The sequence below is a fragment of the Sarcophilus harrisii genome, chromosome 1, assembly GCF_902635505.1.
Source record: "Sarcophilus harrisii chromosome 1, mSarHar1.11, whole genome shotgun sequence".
Classification (NCBI taxonomy): Eukaryota; Metazoa; Chordata; class Mammalia; order Dasyuromorphia; family Dasyuridae; genus Sarcophilus; species Sarcophilus harrisii.
Genome location: NC_045426.1, coordinates 170,996,264 through 171,010,885, shown reverse-complemented (window position 1 = coordinate 171,010,885; position 14,622 = coordinate 170,996,264). Strand labels below are relative to the sequence as shown.

At 33.9% G+C, this 14,622-nt stretch overlaps 1 protein-coding gene across 2 annotated transcripts in view; it reads right to left on the bottom strand.

The window, feature by feature from the left end:
* Positions 1-14,622, bottom strand: part of CCDC125 (coiled-coil domain containing 125) — a 60,656-nt gene that overhangs the window by 35,507 nt on the left and 10,527 nt on the right. Inside the window, exons 2-6 of one of the 2 annotated variants that reach the window (XM_023496097.2) lie at positions 10,262-10,524; positions 8,385-8,713; positions 3,031-3,092; positions 2,181-2,267; positions 270-347 (exon numbers count right to left, since the gene is read on the bottom strand). In XM_023496097.2, the coding sequence (XP_023351865.1) occupies positions 270-347; positions 2,181-2,267; positions 3,031-3,092; positions 8,385-8,673 (516 nt within the window). In that variant the 5' untranslated portion in view covers positions 8,674-8,713; positions 10,262-10,524. The remainder of the gene's footprint in view (positions 1-269; positions 348-2,180; positions 2,268-3,030; positions 3,093-8,384; positions 8,714-10,261; positions 10,525-14,622) is intronic. The other variant, XM_003759891.4, reaches the window with a different exon arrangement.

The following is a 14,622-nucleotide window of genomic DNA, read 5'->3' as shown; positions in this document are numbered from 1 at the left end:
CACCTCTTCACTACCACTACCTCATCATTTAAACCTCATCAAATGTAGTTTAGAAGAATCTATTAGACAACTATACAAATAAATATAATATAAGCTAGAATGTCGTAAGTTCCATTAAAACAATTACTCAGCAAAATACAAAACTGGGAAGGGGAAAGGAATAAGACAAATCAAATGCTTGTCACCCTCAAAGGCTAAAAGTAATAAATGTAGATTTTAGTTTCAAAGTTGTGCTGCGTTATACAGATCTACTTGAAAGCTGTTCTCACCTTTTCCAAAGATTTCTTCTGTTCTTCTGATTTCTGAAGTATTTCTTTGGTATGGTTAGTAGCTTTACTAAATATTGCCTAAACAAAACAAAGTTAAACTATTATTCATTTAAAGCTCACTAATAATCATTCCTATATGTATGGTGAAAAAAAATTTTTAATTACCATAGTATAGAAGACAATATAAATTTGACAAAAATAAAATAAGATAATTGCATATAATGGTTAATGCTAAAACAACTGAAATAATAAATTATAAAAACAGTTCCAGCACAATATTCCATTATATCTTGTTTTACTACCAACTTGGAAATTTGCTAATTTAGGGCAAAGACTAAAAAAGAATATTAGAAAACTCTCAACAAAGATCTTTCCTAATAAAATAAATCAATGTATAATTTAATGTGTAATAGTTAAAAAGAGAAGTATTATATCATCAATATAGTGACATAGCTAGGAATTTTGACTCCCAACCAGAAATTTCTGGAAGGCCTCCCAACTATTTCTATCATGTTAAAATCTCTCTTAACAAAAGGAAGTTCAGAATCCAACCATTTTGGAGAGTAGTTTGGAACTATGCTCAAAAAGTTATCAAACTGTGCATACCCTTTGATCCAGCAGTGTTACTACTGGGCTTATATCCCAAAGAGATTATAAAGAAGGGAAAGGGACCTGTATGTGCACGAATGTTTGTGGCAGCCCTTTTTGTAGTGGCTAAAAACTGGAAACTGAATGGATGTCCATCAGTTGGAGAATGGCTGAATAAATTGTGGTATATGAATATTATGGAATATCACTGTTCTGTAAGAAATGACCAACAGGATGATTTCAGAAAGGCCTGGAGAGACTTAAATGAACTGATGCTGAGTGAAATGAGCAGGACCAGATCATCATTATATACTTCAACAACAATACTATATGATGACCAGTTCTGATGGACCTGGCCATCCTCAGCAACGAGATCAACCAAATCATTTCCAATGGAGCAGTAATGAACTGAACCAGCTATGCCCAGAAAAAGAACTCTGGGAGATGACTAAAAACCATTACATTGAATTCCCAATCCCTATATTTATGCACACCTGCATTTTTGATTTCCTTCACAAGCTAATTGTACAATATTTCAGAGTCTGATTCTTTTTGTACAGCAAAATAACGGTTTGGTCATGTATACTTATTGTGTATCTAATTTATATTTTAATGTACTTAACATCTACTGGTCATCCTGCCATCTGGGGGAGGGGGTGGGGGGTAAGAGGTGAAAAATTGGAACAAGAGGTTTGGCAATTGTTAATGCTGTAAAGTTACCCATGCATATATCCTGTAAATAAAAGGCTATTAAATAAAAAAAAAAAAAAAACAAAAAAAAAAAACAAAAGGAAGTTCAGAAAAAAATTCACAAAGAGGACAACTTTGGAAGCTATGGCATAATTTCGTTATACATATTATAAATATATAGCATATAATTTTAAAAGGAAGACAAGTTGTACATAAAAGTGAATTATAGTTTCACTTATAAGCGGAAATGCTCTTTTTTAGTGTTCAAAATAAAAATAAATTATTTTAAATTTTAAAAAATATTTATTTAGTTAAATTAATTTTTAAATTTCCCATCTCAAGTTTTGTTATCTCATCTCTATATCAGGACTATCCCCTTAAGGGAAAACAAAAGACCAAAGTTTATTTGGGAGGAAGCAGATTTCTATAAGTTCATATCATTAACAACTATAGTGGTTGAGAATGATGCAAATGTGGAAGTGAATACATTAAAAGGTTTAAAAAGAGAACTAAAGGGTCAGTAAAAAGACAGATTTTTAAAAATTATATTCTTGGTTAATATAAAAAATTAGAAATCATACCACTTAAACATATGTGTACATCATTACAACTTTTTAAATCATTTTTTTTTACCATGCTTTGGAGAATTTTCAATGCTTCCCTTTTCCCCTCTAGTTGTCTTTGTGATGCTTCAAGTTCAATTCTCAGACTTTCTACTTCCTAAAGAAGGAAAATTGCAGAAAAAATAAGGCTAAGATCTCTTCTGTCCTCCATATACCATCTATAAAACACAAATTCAATTAGTTTATATTTAATTATGGCCTCAGAGCACTGTGGGAATAAATAAACCACCTATAGGTTAAAAGTGACCCATTGCAAATCAAATAATCACCATGATTAGAATTCTGAAGACTGATTTTGCTTTATTTGCATTTGCAAATCATTGCATTTCATTGCAGATCATTTGCATTTCAGGGCAGTCAAAACTCAGTGGTTACTTAACATTAAACTAAAAAATTACAAACACAGCTTCATATCTACTTGTTCCTGTTCAAGCCTTTAACTCTAAACCTCTCTCTCTACAAAAATCAGCCTTTGTTAAAAAATGCTCATTTCCATACTATTGAACTACTCTTTGCACTTCTGAATTTGAGGGAAGACTAGTCAAGACTACACATTCTCCTAAAAGTAAGGAGACGAGGGAAAGAGGTGATATGGACCTCTTGGCCTTCATGGCTATAAACAAAAAGCTATGAAAGAGGAAGCTTGAAAGATTCATTACCAATGTAATCTCTTTGAGAGACTATAGGGTTTAAGATGAAGGACAATGACTGTGAGCTTGAAAAGAGAGAACATGCTGAGACTTGGTTACAACATATAGAAATTTAAACATTTGTCTTCCACATACCTTTAATCTTATTTAAATCTCTTTATTTTAGATTCAAATAATAGTTTTCACATTAGCAAAGATCAAAGAATTTACCTGTAAAACATCATGAAGTTGTTGTCTTAATTCTTCATTTGATAATTCTGAATGAGTAGAATCTATGAAATTGAATGCATTAATTTAGTTCTTTTAACATTTAAGTAGATAAAATATATCCTTTTTATCATAAGAAATCAAATATACTTTTCTCCCAATCCACAAGTGAACCCAACAAAGCTGCACATACTATTCAAACAGTTTACAAATAAAGATTAAAATGTTAAAAAAAAAAAAAAAAAAAAAAGATATAGAGCAACAGTAAAAACAATTTTAAAAAAATACATTCTGTAATGGGTAAAGCAAGGGCCATAACAGAGATTCTAATCGAATGTTATGTATAATGGAAAAGTAATTAAGAGAGTATACGATTTTGATGTGGTCAGGGAACCAAATGATGCGGTTAGTAGCAGTGCAGAGAGTTATGGGAATCCCTCTTTGGTCGGTGTGGGTCCAATGTACCCAAAATATTAGACTGACAAAAGGAAGTTTATTGGCACTGAGAAGTCAGCTTTTGCTAGAAGATTGACTTTTTCAGTGGCAAGGTCCTGACAGAGAGATAAAGGTACTAGCAGAGAAATCCTGGTAGAGATAAAGAGGGGTTAATAATGAGAAGAGAATGTCCTCACAGCAGGCAGGGATCCTAGCAGGCAGCTATGGCAGAGAGGTCCCTTGGCATGGCATATTCATGGTTTTAGGCCTCTGCCAAGAAATGAGCCCCCAAATTGCCTTTTAAATAGGAAATCTGAGACTGAAGTTTCAATGGAATGAAATGACTTCAATGTTATCACTGCCCCCAGGCCTAGATTCCCAATTGAATAAGATCACTTAAGTTCAAGCTAAATAGGAGTGATCCTAGACTAATTTTCAGCTCAATAGAGGGTGCAGCTACTCAATAGAGATATCAGGTCCAGATCTCCAGCTAAATAAGACCATTTAAGTTTGAGCTAAGGAGGGAATGATCCTGGACCAAGCTTAATGAAACCACTTAACTGCCCTGAAGGGTGGCTCTCTGTCAGAGGAGAGTTTCTCTCTCCCCTCCCCCAAAGTCAGGACAGTTTCAGGGTTTCCTCCATCAATTTTATTATACTATTTTTAGTTTCAATCAATCAACATTAAGCCCTTCCATATGCCAGACACTGTGCTAAGCACTAGATTTCAATTTTATCAATAAAATTATAGGGATATTTGATCAGGAATATTTTGATACATTATATATAACTAATTTCACAAGAATGATTAAAATTAATTTATGGCTTCAGTCACATCTTCCCTTTCTGAAATTGTGCTCAATTTTACATGAAATTTCTAAAAGTTAAGCTTTATGTGAATAAAAGTGAGGTAAGAATCATATAGTTTTTATTTTTGTTGTGACAATGACATGGAAAAATACAAATGACCAATCTTCAAATGAGCAGTTAAAGAGAAATTGGTCAAGTCTTTTGAGGGAGGTTAAATAAAAAGAAAGTATTATCATTGGTAAGAAATTCCTAATACTGTTTTCTTCTTTGTTGCTATTTTGAACATTAACCAAAATTAAATTAGTAATTGAAGTACAATTTACATCATGGTTTTTTCCCCCAAGACTCTATGAAAGTACTATTTAGGGTTTTTTTTGTTTGTTTGTTTGTTTTTTCATATCATCATAATTTCTCAATAACTACCTCCCATTAGAATTCTCCCTCTTAAAAAAAAAAATTTCTCCCTCTTAAAAGAAAGGTAACCATTAAATCAAAATAGATTTATGATACTGTCTAACTGCAGGTAAATTCCACAGCAGCAATTGCCTCAATTTTTTCCAAATAAGATGTCATTGCACTTCAGTTATGATTTTTTTTTTAGTGTTATTTATCATTACTTTATTGTGGTCATTTTTGTTTTTATATTTCTCAGTTCCTATTCCTTTGCTCTGTATCAAATTCATACAAGATCTTTACATGTTTTTCTGAATTGTTCATATGTCATTTCTTTCAGTACAGAAATAGCCCACTATATTCATAGACCACAATATGTTCAGCCACTCCATAAATAATTGACATCCACTTTGGTTCCAGTTTTATGCTACTTCAAAAAGCACTGCAATGAATATTTGGAAATTTCATAAGACTTTCTGTTTTTTACTTCCTCAAGTACATGCCAGGCAATGGCATTCCTGAGTCAAACAGTGCGAACACTACATTCCAAATTATTTCTCAGAATGTTTGTAGCAATTCATGGCTCTATCAACAACAGTGGATTTGTTTGCTTGTCTCTCCACTATTATTCCAACATTGACACCTACCATCTTTTCATGATCTTTGATAATTTGGGATGAAATCTAAGTTGCCACAATTTGCATTTTTCTCATTATTAATGATTTAAAACATTTTGTCACATGCCTCATTTGCATGTCTTTTGAAAATTCCATAATCTTTGATCATTTGTGATAGGATTTCAAGAATGGATTAACCCAGCAGAATATCTCAAGGTCACAGTGGCAAAGCTGGAGGATATAGTTAAAAAATGACAGGTTTTTTTTATCACACTAATCATAGGATTTAGAGCTATAAAAAAAACCTTAAAGAAAGATCATTTAATGAAAAAAGATCTGAAGCAGCCTGATTTCAGAAAAGCCTGAAAAGACTTACATGAACTGATGCTGAGTGAAATGAGCAGAACCAAGAGACACAGTAACAAGAAGATTATGTGATGATCAACTGTGATGGACTTGGCTCTTCTCAGCAAATTCAAGACAATTCCAATAGACAGGATGGAAAATGCCATCTGCATCCAGAGACAACTATGGAGAATGAATGTGGATCAAAGCATAGTATTTTTATCTTGTTTGTTTGTTTGTTTGCTTTTTCTTTGTTTTTCCCTTTTGGGATAATTTTTCTTGTACAACATGACAGATGTGGAAAAATGTCTAAAAGGATTGAACATTTATTTTTTTAAAAAGTACTACAGAGAGGCAGTTAGGTAGCACAGTGGATAGAGCACTAGCCCTGAAGTCAGGAGGACCTGAGTTCAAATCTGACCTCAGATACTACTTCCTAGCTGTGTGACCTTGGGCAAGTCACTTAACCCCAATTGATTCAGAAAAAAAAAGTACTACATAAATGTGAATTATCATTTTTAGTGTCAGGACTCTCATATTCTTTAGAAAATTCTTACTTTAATGCTTTCTTATGGCATGGAGGTGATCCTTGTACTAGAAGGTTAAGCCAGTAAAATATAAGCCTACCAAATTTTACACCAGGGAATCTGACTGCTATATAACTAGCCCAAGTAAGAAAATAATTACCAACAGGTTGATCAAAAAAGGAACTTTTTATCCAGAGACCCATGAATAGATAACAATGAGTCTCATTTCTGTGATATTAACTTTCATTTCCATGTTAACTATTTTAAAGCAGTGGGAAAAAAAGAGCAAAGGATTCCTTATTAAATAAGTGGCCAAAAAGATTTGAACAGCTTTAACAAAAATAAATAAGGAAAAAAAGATATGCACATGATTAATGCCTAATTTTTTCAATGCTCTGAATCATTAATATATTAGTAAACAACTCTAAGGCTTCCCTTCACAATAATCAAACTGGCAAAGATAATAAAAGATGGGAATAGTCAAATGTTGGAAATACAATGCTGTGAGAACACAGGTATACTAATAAGCAGTTAGTTAATGGAGCTATGAATTATTTGAGGAACCCTTCAGAACAATTTAAAGGTATGTGATATCAAAGTGAATAAATTGTTCATACCCACAATTCCTATTGATTTGTGCTGTAAGAACAAAAACAGAAGGAATCCAGAGGTACAAAGATGAAAATGACATTATCTCTACCCTCAAGGAGTTTATTATTCTATTGAAAAGGGAAAGGAGGAGACATATGCATAAGTGAATTTATATATATATATATATATATATACATACACATATACACAGAATATTTCAAGAGGAAAATAGTGCTAATAACTAGGAAGATCATTAGGAAAGTACTCTTGTAGAAGACAATATCTGAGCTGGACTCAGAAGTAAACTAAGGATGCTAGGAGGCAGCAAAAGGGACACATGGGGAACCACTTGGCAAAGGCAGAAATGAAAAATGTAATGTCATAAATTGTTAGCAATTGCATGTGATTGAAACAGTGTGGAAAGGGAAACAATATGAAATAAAAAGTGTAGTATCAAATAGTATTTATTAAGACAAGTAGGTAGGAAACAGAGGGATTTAAATAACAGGTTGTAAAAAATAAATCAGGTTGAGTGGCTTATATTTTACCCAAAAATCATGAGGGATTTTTGGAAGATTTTCTGGGGGAATGAAGTATGAAATGAGCAGGGCGTGAAATACTGAATTAGCAACCATGTAGAAACTGTATTGGAGAGGAAAGACTGGAGGTAGGATGACCTCTGGTGGTAGAGATAGAATATTGACTTGTAAAGGTGAGGTGATGAAGACATGAACTAACTGGAGGAGAGACTATAATAAAGGAGAGAAGGTACAAATGCAATACATATAATTGATGCAGGAGTTGAGGGAGTGGGAGAAGTCAAGGATAACTCCAAGATTGTGAACTTAGTGAACTGAAGTGATGATGGTGCCCTCAACAGAAGATTGGAAGAGGGAGCGATTTAGGTGTGGGAATTAATTCAGACTATTAATTGGAAGGACAAATACTGAAAATGAAGCTTAAATACTATGGCCACACAATGAGAAGAGGAGATTCATTGGAAAATACCCTGATATTTGGAAGACTGAAGGCAAAAGAAGAAGATGGTAGAGCATGAGATGGACAGATAGTGTCATGGAAAAAAAGAACATGAATTTGGACAGACTTCAAGAGATAATGGAGGATAGAAAGACCTAGCATGCTATGGTTCAGAAAGTCATAAAAAGTCAGACACAAATGAACAACAGCAGAAACAAATTAAAGCAGTCCAGATGGAACCTGTTCAGTTTTAGGTTACTATTGGACATCTAGATCAAGATGTCCAGAAAGTAGTTGCTAAGGGCAAAGGTAGGGAAATAGAGGTGCATTACTGTGCTTACGAGGGAAACTAGGGATGGACACAGAAATTTGGAAGTCATCTCTATGAAGATGATAATTTAACACATGAGAGCTGATAAGTACATCAAGGAAGAGGTCCCATATATACCAAAATACTTATGGCAGCACTTTTGTGGTAGCAAAAAAGCAAAAACAAACAAACAAAAAAAAAGTGAGTACTCATATATCAACAATCCTATAAAGTATCCAGAAGAAAAGAAATCCTAAAGTTACAAATGAATACTCAAAATGAAGTGTTTGGAAGATTTTTAATTTGCTTTAATCATTCAGAATAAGGGGGGAAATGAGAAATTTTGTCTTACCAGTACTATTTTGTCTTTTACAACTTGCAAATCCATGATTTTTGGAAGATGTGCCATGTGAATTATGATGTCTGAAATAACGAAAAATGGTACTGTTGCTTTCTTCCCCCTTTCCTGGAGATGAAGGAAAGGATCCTATTCTGGAATTAGATGTCTTTGAATCTTCTGCTTCATAAATGCCACCAGGTTTTCTGCCAAGTCCATTTCCTAGATCTCCATCTGTCATGTCATCTTCCCCTCCAAAGGTTTCCTCCTCCAGTTTTGGGGGCAATTCAATCACCACACTCATTACTCAAATGTGCTTTTAATATACAGAAGAACACACTTATCTATAGATAAGAAAAATAGTCATAACACTTAAATTTAATAGAAAAAGTAAAATTTGGGGAAATAAATGGAAACCTCCCAGTATTCTAAACAATTACAAAAACCCACCATCAGTGTACAAATACCACTTCATTGCAAACAAAGAATGTTCAAATGACCACCATACTGATTTTACTTACTAGAATGTAAAAATAAAAATCTTAAGTACTTAAGTAAAAAAAAACTGTTGAAAATTTGAGTAATTGTTTCCTCGGAATTCAATATCCTACTGATCAAAACTAACAAACTCAGTCCCTTCCAGCAAAACGGAATTATCGATTTTTTAAAGGTATAGAAAAAAATAGTTTAGTGCTACTTTAAAGGACATAGATCAGAATACGTCTCCCTTCATCCTGATTAAGATATAGTTGAATACATCACTATAGTTACTATAGTCCCAAGGAACTAGTTATTACTCTAGGAATAATTGTTGAAATGAAGTCAAAGTTTTTAATGACAAGAGTATTCTATACATGACGAAAGAGAGAAAGATAAAGAGAGACAGAAAAAAGAGAGAAAGAGAAAGAAAGGAAGGAAGGAAGGAAGGAAGGAAGGAAGGAAGGAAGGAAGGAAGGAAGGAAGAAAGGAAGAAAGAAAGAAAGAAAGAAAGAAAGAAAGAAAGAAAGAAAGAAAGAAAGAAAGAAAGAAAGAAAGAAAGAAAGAAAGAAAGAAAAAGAAAGAAAGAAAGAAAGAGAAAGGGAGAGAGGGAGGAAGGGAAGGAAGAAGAGAGGAAGGAAAGAAGGAAGGAAGCAAGGAAAAGGAAAAAAGAGAACAAATCTCTTTGGTTTAAATAATGGCAAAAACAGTGGAGGAAAAACAGATATTGTTGAGTGGCAATGGTGATATTGTCAACTTTGTGAAGTAATACCTCTGAATTACTGCCAGTATTGTTTGTATGACGCCATCAGGAAAAGAGACTAAGAAATAAGACCTAAAACACATTCTGGGCTCTTAAAAATGCAACTTTCAAAAGAAAGATCATTTATTCCAGTCCTAAAGTTATCATTAAATTTTTTTTTACAGTTATTAAACACAAATGTCAAGTAAATGGCTTGATATTAAGTGCTGTTTGGCATTTAGAAAGACATTCATAGGTAATGTAGTTTTATCTGAAAGAAGACTCATAAAATGAAATTGAAGTGTCATGCAGATATAAGTAGCTTCCATTTCTGAAGCTGTTATCAGTTGAAATCCCCTCTTACTACACCCGCCCCCCCAAAAAAAATTATTAAGCTATCACTACTTCAAGTAAGCCTATCAATAATAGGCTTACAACAGTAAATTAGTTTACTTATTGGAGGATGCACCAAGGAGGAAAAGGACTTCTTGATTCTCCTCTTCCATCATGAGTAATGGTATCTTATAGCAGAAAGCACACAGACACAGTATCTATGTGCTTATATGCAGGCTGAAAGGAGGATTCAAGACTACTGCAGCCTGAACCCCAAGCTTCTGTGGAGAAGATCCCTATATATAACCTAGCCTACTAGCACAGAAGGATCAGCACCTACTTTAAGGGTTGCTTCATGGGTAAAATCCAAGTTAAAGAGTTCCTAATTTTGAAAGTTCCAAGCACTGTATCTTCTAGAGAGAGGATTCTCTGATACATCCAGACCGTTGGAGATAGAAAAAGCCAATCCATATGGTTCCTATGTAGCATCATACTTGGACTGCAGAACCACTGAAGATTTCAGCTGAGTCAGAAGCTTGGGCTAGTAGGAACCATGGCCAACCAGTATGCAGCAGCAGCCAGTGGAGTGTAATCTAACAGAGACTGTGAGACCAATACAATCAGGAACAGTTCTAGGACAATAATGACCCTGAATATTAGTGATATGAAACATCCCCTTCAATATGCCATGACCATGTATGAATCCAATGTGTGAATCTTACAACTTACAACTTCTATGTACATATACATATTCTTTCTAATGTTAGGTGTATTTGTGGGGAGAGGTTTATGGAATATATTTTGTTGCTATTCTTCATACAACCCATTTCAGTAAATGCTTTACTCAAAATTAATTGTGTCCTCTGGCTGACTATTGAAAAGTAAAACATATTTGGAGCTTATGTAATATAGCTTGAGAAGTTGAGGAGTCACAGATGACTTTGAATTCAGAATAATCACGCAACCCAACCTTTGAATTAGCACTATCTTCAAAAGTCTAAGTAGACTTTTCTTCACGTCACAAAATTTGAGAACTTTAAGAATAAAATCAAATTTAAATGATGAAAATGTGAAGGAAATTATAATATTCATATTAATTGATATGATATGTATAATGAATATGCTAATAATTTAGATTTTTCAGAGCTACCATTTTCCCAGCAGATTCTGACTTGGCTGTCAAGAGTCTCACAATGCAACTTAAAATGATCAATCAATTCTTGACAACACTCCTGTGTATGTTAAATGAAATGAATCAAAGATTGCAGAACTTGTTTCCATCTCACAGATCTTGAGTTCTGTCTCCTTCCAAGTAACAAACCCTGAAATTTGCAACAATCATACCCTAAATTGTCTTGCAGTAATGGGCTTGTGGAAAATTATTCAGGCCACAAAAATGTGATTGTTTGTAAGCCACTTTCCTCCTTCCTTCCCACTTTTCATTTCTGTATAAAAGCTGTGCCTTTCTTGTAAAAGGTACGGTCTTCTTCCCAAGAGAGCTTCTGTTTTGCAAACCACATTCCTCACTCTAACATTGATTCATTAAGCCTCTACCTGATCTCTAAAAACCCGTTTCTAGGTCTGCTTTGTACAGTTGGAGTCATTCACAGTTTAGAGATCAATACAGTAAATAAAGTTAATAAAGACAACTTGACCACAGCTGGCCCTTGGCAAAACTATAAAGGAAGAAAATTCCTCCCTGTTCCAGTTTCTCCTTTTTCTATTCTTTTATCCTTTCTATGCATTCATCATAAGAAGAATGGAGGTTTCATGTTTAACATATATTGAATTACTTACCATCTAGGGGAGGAAGGAGGGGAAAAGGGGAGAAAAATTGGAACACAAGGTTTTGCAAGTGTCAATGTTGACATCCTTGCATATGTTTTGAATATAAAAAGCTTTAAAAAAAAAGAGGGGGGATAAAATAAAAATATAGGTTTCTTGGGAGTAGAACTCACTGGGAAGTTTGGGGTTTTTAAATCCCCTGTGCTTATTAAAGTGCCCTGGACATAGTAGGCATTAATAAACTCACTGAACTGAATGCTTTACCTTCCTCACCTTTCACCAAAACTAATCAAAAAAGAATCTCAAAATCACATTAAAAAAAATTTAATAGTACTTTATTTTTCCAAATACATGCAAAGATATTTTTCAATATTCAAATATTCACCTTTGCAAAACTTTGTGTTTCAGATTTTTCTCCTTCCCCCCCCCCCCCCCCCCCCCCCCCCCCCCCCCCCCCCCCCCCCCCCCCCCCCCCCCCCCCCCTGTCACACCCCACCACCATCACAGCAAGCATTCTGATATAGGTTAAATGTGCAATTCTTCTAAACATTTTTAATCCTATCTATTCTTAATAAGTCTTGATAAGTTGCCTTTCCAAAGTCCATTTGTATTTAAGCAAAGGAATGCATTTCTAATTGTGGAATTCTAAGAATCTAAGGAGTGAATAGTAAAGAACAAAGCATTTTCAGGGAAAAGGAGGTTTTAGAATGGTCCTGAAATTATATCCTTTTGTCCAGTACCTAACTTTTCCTAATCAAAGTTTAGCCTAGTTCAGGTTCAGTTTCTAGCTAGGTATAATAAAGCATATACTTTTGAATAAGAGAGAAAGGAAACAAGCATTAATTAAGTGCCAAGGCATTGTGCTAAATTTACAAATGTTATCTCATTTGATCCTCTCAACAACTCTGGGAAATAGGTGCTATTATTACCCTCATTTTACAAGAGGAAACTGAAACAAAGAGGTTAAATGACTTGTCCAGAGTCACATAGCAAATATCTGAGTTCACATTTGAACTCAGATCTTCCTGATTCCAGCCCAATGATTGTTCTATCCACTGAATCCCAACAAAACAAATCATCTGAGATGTTCCTCCTTTGTCTGGAATCCTAGGGAAAATCCCACTATATTTTGTGATACTACTATTTATTCTTATTTCTAAAAGAAAATTCATGAGAAATGTCCCAATGAGAATGAAGTTTTCTTTTAGTATCCTCTTGTATATTATTTTGCTTCCTACCTTTGCTATAAAGAATGCAATCAAATTCTAAGCCCTCTTGTGTAAAAATGTGATGAGAGTAACTATAATTTCAAACCAACTGCTTCACTGCAGCCATTTAAATGTTCCATGGTTTTCTTCATTATAACTCATATTTCTATAAAGTTTAAAGTTACAGAGTATCTTCCTCATAACAACCCTGTGTTAGTCAGGAAGTACAAGTATTATTATTATTACTCCTATTTTATTGAGGAGGAAACTGAGACTCCATAAAAAGGAAGTGACTGGCTCCAAAGACAAACCCACAATATGTGACAGTCTGAATTTGAATCCATGCCTTCTTAACTTCAAATCTATTTTAATCCCATTGTACCATTCTGCTTCTAAATATATAATGATTACAAATTGGTATTTTTTTAAAAATCTACTATTTTTGCATACATTTAAACAGATAAGCCACAAGAGTACAACATATAATGACTATAACACTGTAAATGAAAAGATTCCCTAAAAGGAGGTTGAACTTGGAGTAACTGAAAAAAACCCAAGGAAGGAAGGGCCTGGAGAAGAGATGATAAAACATACCTCCTCCCTCACTGCAGAGAGGTGGGAGACTACTAGGGGCTTAAAAGGGCATAAATATGCACTGTCAGAAAAGGTTTCTGTGTCAGAAGTTTTGGCTTAATTGTTTTTCTTTGTCACAAGGGAGGGTTGGAAACCACTATGATGTAAAGACAAAAGGCACAAAAATAAAATGTATTTTTTTAAAAAGATGAGTATTTTGTGCAATGTTAACAGAATCCAATTTACGTGATAAGCCTCAAGATACAAAGCAAAATCAAATTCATCTTGCATCTTCTCTCAAATATTCTGCTCTTTAAACAGCTGGTTGGACAGAACTCCAAATAAATACAATTTTATTACCATGGTCCCTCAACTTGAGCATCTTTTATAATACTATGACAGCTAAGCAAAGGCCAAGAAGAAAGGAATTTAGCTATTCCTTAGAATCAATGACTTGAAAATAAGGCTTACAAAAAAGAAAAGAAATCAGATTTATTCCTAAGTAAAGAAATTATGAGAAAGATCTCCTTGACTTAAAAGTTGGCTCTTTGAAACACTAAGCCACACTACTGATGAAATAAATAAGTGAAAACAGTAGAAAATAAAGTCACAGGCTCTAGAACAATAAGGGCAATGGGATATCTCAAAAGCAACATTGATTCTGAATCACAGAGGTCTGGATTCAAATTCCATCTATTCCATACTTACTACTTGTGACCTTAGGCAGTTCACTTAACTTAGAGCTCCTCACCTGTAAAATAAAAGGTTTGGACAAGGTCTCTGGTTCTGCACAAGATTATAATCCTATAATCAGCTGGTCCAATATTCACATCTTAGAGATCTGGAAGATAATGCTCCAAATAATCAAAATAATTTGACCAGGATTATAAATCTAATAAGTTGTAGAGTGGAAAGTTGAGTTTACTCAAATACCATATGTAGTATTTCAATTTTATTGTTCTATCTTTTTATAAAAAGCCCAATTATACCTTGTTAATTATATTAACAAGGATGATAGAAGAGTATAGAGTAATTTAAATGAAGTTCAATGTTTATTAGAGGTTGGGGGCACTATTTCAGGATATAAGTTGTTTAGTCAGTCACATTTATTATTGTGCTTAGAAGGCACATGTTA